At 42.0% G+C, this 6353-nt stretch overlaps 1 protein-coding gene across 5 annotated transcripts in view; it reads left to right on the plus strand.

Moving 5' to 3' along the window:
• Positions 1 to 3791, plus strand: part of FLI1 (Fli-1 proto-oncogene, ETS transcription factor) — a 157361-nt gene extending 153570 nt beyond the window's left edge. For all 5 annotated transcript variants that reach the window (XM_019509119.1, XM_019509114.1, XM_019509099.1 and 2 more), the window contains one exon: positions 1178 to 3791. In XM_019509119.1, coding sequence (XP_019364664.1) covers positions 1178 to 1707 — 530 coding nt within the window. In that variant the 3' untranslated portion in view covers positions 1708 to 3791. The remainder of the gene's footprint in view (positions 1 to 1177) is intronic.
• The last annotated feature ends 2562 nt before the right edge of the window (positions 3792 to 6353 follow it).

The following is a 6353-nucleotide window of genomic DNA, read 5'->3' on the forward strand; positions in this document are numbered from 1 at the left end:
TGGATAGGAATGCATCCCATATCTGCCCCTACCCACTACTTTCTGTCCCATCCCTGAAGGCTAATATGGACAACTGCTCCAAGGGCCCCACAGGGCTGTTCTTGTGATAACTTCTTTGTGTAGCCCTCGCCTTGGACCCTGAGTGATGAGAAAGATCCTGAGTGGTCTGTCTTCAGCAGCTTCACCCTTATGAAGAGTGTGTGCCTGTGGGGAGTGAATGATGACGATCAAGAACTAAAAGCATAGCTAGATAGCGGAAAATAACCTTTGCTTGAGTAAAAGCAGCTTCATCGGCACTGGCCACTTCTTGAATTTGCTCCCCACAAGCACAAGCTGCTAGCATATTTGAACCCAGGATTTTCAATCCTACTTGAATACAAAAAACATACCTGTTATTTAGTCCACCCCTATGCACTAGTCAGATGGAAGATACCTCATACATTTCATAAATGTGTTATATTTGCCCGATGACCCTGTCATCTATAGAGAGCAATCCCATGCCTTCAGGAAATAAAAGCACAAGCATCTCTTGCTTAAGCTAAAGGACAGGTCCTGTTTGCTTAGTAGCAATAGCAGACTCAGTCCCCATGCTGTGACCTATCCATTAAAGGGTGCTAGAAGCCCACATTGGTATTAATGCGGGTTAGGTTTTCAGGGGAGCAGGTTGAACTCTCACGTCAAAACACATTCTCATGGTCATCCTGACCTTAAGTGTTTGTGCAGGCATAGTGAAAGGGAGCAAAAATAATACCAAGTGATACAGACAATCAATCACAAAGGAACATATAGCAAATTCCAAACTTCAGGCATTTGAAACCATATTCAGAACTAACAAAAGCAACCCATGGGCTGAAATACCCTCATGTCAGCTTTTAGGGAATAATTTAGGAGAACAAGCCTGCTTGTAAAAAGCCTGTTTGTGTATAACTCAAAGGTTTTATGACCAGAAGAAGGTATTACGATCATCTAGCCTGACCTCAAACTCACGAATAGAACAGGGGGTCAGCTAACTTGTTTGTCGGGAAGAGTTTATGCAGCTTCACACAAGAATCGGTAAGGCTTCAAGGAAACTTTCCCAGCAAAGATTAAGATAGTCCCTCTGTTTCCTGGCTTTGTCTTTTCTTTTAATCAGGAAATGGGATGTCATTTCCTTTTCTCTTTGGCTTATTTCTTGCAGGGAGTGGGCAGATCCAGCTGTGGCAATTTCTCCTTGAGTTGCTGTCAGACAGTTCCAATGCCAACTGCATCACGTGGGAAGGGACCAACGGGGAATTCAAGATGACTGATCCCGATGAGGTGGCTAGGCGCTGGGGAGAACGCAAGAGCAAGCCCAATATGAATTACGACAAGCTGAGCCGAGCCCTCCGATACTACTATGACAAGAACATTATGACCAAAGTGCATGGCAAAAGGTATGCCTACAAATTTGACTTTCATGGCATTGCCCAGGCTCTTCAGCCTCACCCAGCTGAGTCTTCAATGTACAAGTATCCAGCAGATATCTCCTATATGCCCTCTTACCATGCCCACCAACAGAAGGTGAACTTTGCGCCCCCACACCCTTCCTCTATGCCTGTCACATCATCCACTTTCTTTGGAGCAGCATCAACTTATTGGACCTCCCCTACAGGAAGCATCTACCCAAACCCCAGTGTCCCACGCCATCCTAACACCCATGTACCATCGCACTTGGGCAGCTACTACTAGATGCTATCACCATCAGTGGCCTTGTATCAATCTGGTTGGATGCGCTCTTTACTTCTGGGATTTTTTTTCTTTGGAGCTTTGATGAACATTGTGGCCTTTGTTGCGGGGAAAAAATGAAACTGGATATTGATTATTCCTGGATCATACATTGTTTTGTTTTGTTTTTTGTAACTTTGCCTCTTCTGTCTTGAACTGAGAGATGGACACATCTTTGGGCCAGTACTCTGCATTGTGTTTTGGTTACAAGTCTTACATCCTCTGCAGAAATTCACTATGAAGATTGCTTACCACACCCTGGAATGATTAGTAGCATTTTCCTTTTTTTTACACGAGAAAAAATCTTTAGCAATCCAAAGCTCTTAACAAGACAAAGATCCAGCTGTGGGTCTTAGCAGAATAATATGTTTATCACAGATTTATGACCAAGTGGGGGGGGTTTTCTGGTTTGTGGGGAGGGTAGAAGATTTGAATGGTATGTTGTAAAGACCTGGCATTGCAGGGGACAGCAACTGGAATCTTAACTTTAAGGCCAATGAGGTTTTTCACTCAACTGGAAATTTTATAAAATATATATTCATATATATATGTGTGTGTGCGTGTGTGTGTGCGCGTGAATATTTTAAGAAGTAAAGGGCATTGAAGGAACTGTTCTAGGATGTACAACTTGTGTTGAACTGTGTATTAATGCCAGAAACATATGAGACAGAACAAAAGAAGAAGCAACCTAGTGTCAGGCACAGACATTCCTTGCAAGCAAAAATGAAATAAAGTCAGTGACAGCAGGTCCTAGGGCTCTGCCAAAGTTTTAGGAATCGCTAAATGCTACCGATTCGCGAACGCTGTGCGTTTGTCAGACCACCATCCAAAGGGTCAACAGATCAGAAGGCAACTTACTGTATAAATTATGCAGAGTTATTTTTTCCCTATATTTCGCAGTATTAAAAGAAAGATAAAATAAAACGAGTTGACCTCGGTCACAAATGCAGGGTTTTTTTTTTACTATCAGATCAGTTGTTTGTGTGGGTTTTTTAATGTAATTTGTACATCTTTTCAATCTGTACATTTGGGCTGTAGCTTTGTACTTTTTGCTAAAAAAAAAATAAAAATCTTAAAAAGAAGACATGCATAATGTATCTGTTGGGAACAGTGCTCTGATCCTGTGGCTAGAGACATGAAGACTGATCCCTGTGCTACTGTGGAGCACCTCAGACCTCTCTGGGTATGCCTGGAGCACAGATATTGTTCCAGTTTGGATTGAGTTAACTGTTTGTCAGTTAACTCAAGTTAGCTAATACTTTCATCTTAACACTGTCTGAATGCTATGAAACATGACAATTTTTCCCCAAAATTTAGAATTTTTTGGAACTTTCGGAATGCTTGATAAGAGAAAATCAGCACACAATTTTCACAAACTTAATTGAGCAAACTTTTGCCAAATGTTTGCATCAAAATTTGAAGCACTTGTAATTTTTCAACCATCTCTAATTTGCAAATGCTAGGTTAGACATTCCACAAATGTTTGCTTCGGGATATAAACAAGAGAGTAAACCACAGACATCTGAGTCTTGAAGCAGATGGTTATAGACGACTTAAACTTGCATTTTCAAACTATTAGCTAACTTGTATTAACGTTCAATCAGGAGGCGCACAAATATCTAGTCTTGACATTCCCTCTGAGGCTCTGTGTGGATATAAGATTTAGTTCGTTTGATTTCAGGATCAGAGCCTTAAAACAGAACATTATAGTCCGGTCATAACTTTAAGCAGAAGCACTGATGCCGTTATTTAAAAAGGGGGAAAATAAGATCAAGATAATTGGTTTAGCTTCTCATAGTGCTTTGGGGGTGTTTATAGGTAACATTACTGCAATAATCACAAAAAAAAAAATTATTAAAAAAATTACCCATGGAAATGGGCCTTTTGCTACTATATATATGCAATGTATTTTTGGATATTAAAATATATATAATTTTGCAAGTAATCTTTGTGTTTTCTAAAATTGTATTAAGTGTTACGCTGGCATCTGTTGTATGAAGATTGTGTAAAAAAAATGTGATGAAATAAATGGTGGTTTTCTTCTCTAAGCGCCTGTATTGTTACACTCCACCCCCCACCTCCCCACCGCCAAACACATGGGTGGACAATGAGCCTCCTGTTTAAATTATATTTATTTTTGATTGAAAAAGAAAAATAGGACTAAATAATTGTAACAACACCCAGCTTTTACAGTGTTCTCAGTCGAGAAGCACTTTACTGAGGAAGTCATTGTTATTATCTCCAGTTTACAGATGGGGACTGAGGCACATATGGATGAAGTGACTTGCCCAGGGTCATTCAACTGGACAGTGGCAGAGCTAAGAATAGCACCCAAATGCCTTGATTCACAAGCCAGGCACTAAGTCACTCTTCTACTATGCCTGTGCTAATGCTTAGGCCTTGCTGCCTCTCTAGGTTGCAATCAAAAGTGAGGTAATAATTTCACTTCTGATTATCCAGGCCTTGGGCATTTTAAGCAATTATTACAGGAGACATGTTGCCCTCAGCCATGTAGCGACCCACTACGTGGCCGTACAGCACACTGTAGCAATGTGGCGATCACGTGGGTCTACACAATCAGCAGCTACATTGCCATAGCAGTGCACTTCCCCATTATAGCGTGCTGCTACAGTGACATAACGGCAAAATCTAACCATGCACCATGCTCATGGCGCAGCATGGGCGGTTACTGCACCATATTTTAGTACTTCCAAAAGGAAGAATTAAAGCACAGCGCCATAGCTACATTGCCATACAGTGACGTATGGGCATGCCCTATATGCATGAAATGTTATATGTGTTACTGGTTTACCTGTCTGCTCATATTTCCCTCCTTTTCCCAAATTTGAAGGAAAGGCCAAAGCAGATTGAATCCAAAGCCTGGCTGAGAGGTTGCACAGACAAAAACTGCCAAGAAAGCTACTCCTGGTTGTGCACAGTGGTCACGCAAAGGCACTTCCTGTACTGTTGCAGACACATGGCAGTCATGAGAGATAGCCCGATCGGTCTGCAGAGCTGACAAAGCCTCACCAGCAAATGGCTGTCTTTTGCAACACCATTTCCGCCCTCCACTCACAACTCTTTGCTCGCAAGTTTCTAGCACAATAGTTTTCCCGTGCTTGATTAATGAGGCTTCACATTGAAAAATGACTACGTTAAAGAGGCTGCTTCTCAAAAAACAGACTCGTTCTCTCGGTGCATTGAGCCATAGCTGCCCATCTGACTTACAAAAGAAAGTGTTTTGTTGCTCAAGATTTTTTTTCCCCAGCTAGCATGCCTATCGTAGAGTGCACATGCGTCATAGAACTGTCAACCAATTTCCAGTGGCACTTTGTGTCTACACGGATGTCACTAATGCAGACAAGGAGTTTCAGCCCCAGTATCTAAAGACAGGATCTGAGGTGTTTGTGGGCCACATTTAGTCTGTAAAATCTTTGTCAACATTTTCAAAAGTATCTAGTAAACTGGGAATTATCAAATTACTACCTAGGCCAGGCCCAATGTGTCATCTTTACGTGCCTAGGAATTACGTACGGGTTCCATATTGAATTCTTAACTGTTGTGGATTTCTGAGACCATGTTGTTTAAATGCAGAGGGATTTACTTTTCTTAACTCCTCCTTGTTTTTTTTTTAATTAGAAAAGGAGAGATGGGGAAGAAAATAAATGCATGCCATAGGCCCAGAAAATGACTCAAAGACTTCTTCACTCCTGGTGCCACCACAATGGATGATAGTTACCTGGCAAACTTGAGTTTTTCTTTTACTGGTGCAAACATTTGCTTCTGAAACTATGTATTTTTCAGATGAAAATTATGCATCTACATTGGCACTTAAAAGTGGGAGAAAAATCACGGTGACCATAGCAATGAGTGATCAAACCCACCCATGTGGGCAGAACAGTAGCCACCAGACTGGAAAGATCACGTAAAGGGACAAGTTTGCTTTGCAGTATTGCTATTGTAGGCTGGACTGCATGCGCACACTCATGATCCTGACAGACACTTTCATGCCCAACAGGAAATGAATTTGTTAGGTCTCAGCCCTGAACCCAGCAAGGGAGGCAACTATCACTTATTACAGCACTTGATACTACTTGGAGCTGAAAATCTCCTCAGGGATGCTGTTGGGTCAAGGATAGTATAAACACCTACCAGCGCCAACCTTAGCTCTTATGCTTAAATTGTTACCCATGTATTTCAAAGCACTTTGCAAAGGAAGCTCGAAATCATCTCACACATTGGGAAACAGGCAGAGATGCTTTCCAGCACTGCACAGCAATGCCCATCCATGTGGCAAAACTGGGGCTAAAACCAGCTGTTCTGATTGATGAGTCAAAGCATGAGCTAGACAATACTGCTTCTTGCCTTTTTGGTCCCTGGCACCACACAAACAACACCTAGGACCAGAAAACCTTTCATTCCCTCCAGGCTGCAGCCGAGGCACGCAGGTGGAAGTTTGCTCTGCTTCTGCTCATGGTGTTTGGGTAAATTAAGGACTTTCTGCTCTAGAGCACATTTAGCCAGCATGAAACCAAACAGAAATAGCATTCTCCTTGCTGAGTTCCCTTACTCCCCCCCCATCTCCATACAACACCTACCAGCAACAGTGA

This window comes from Gavialis gangeticus, unplaced genomic scaffold (genome assembly GCF_001723915.1).
Source record: "Gavialis gangeticus isolate Ggan-Ray unplaced genomic scaffold, GavGan_comp1, whole genome shotgun sequence".
NCBI classification, from domain to species: Eukaryota; Metazoa; Chordata; order Crocodylia; family Gavialidae; genus Gavialis; species Gavialis gangeticus.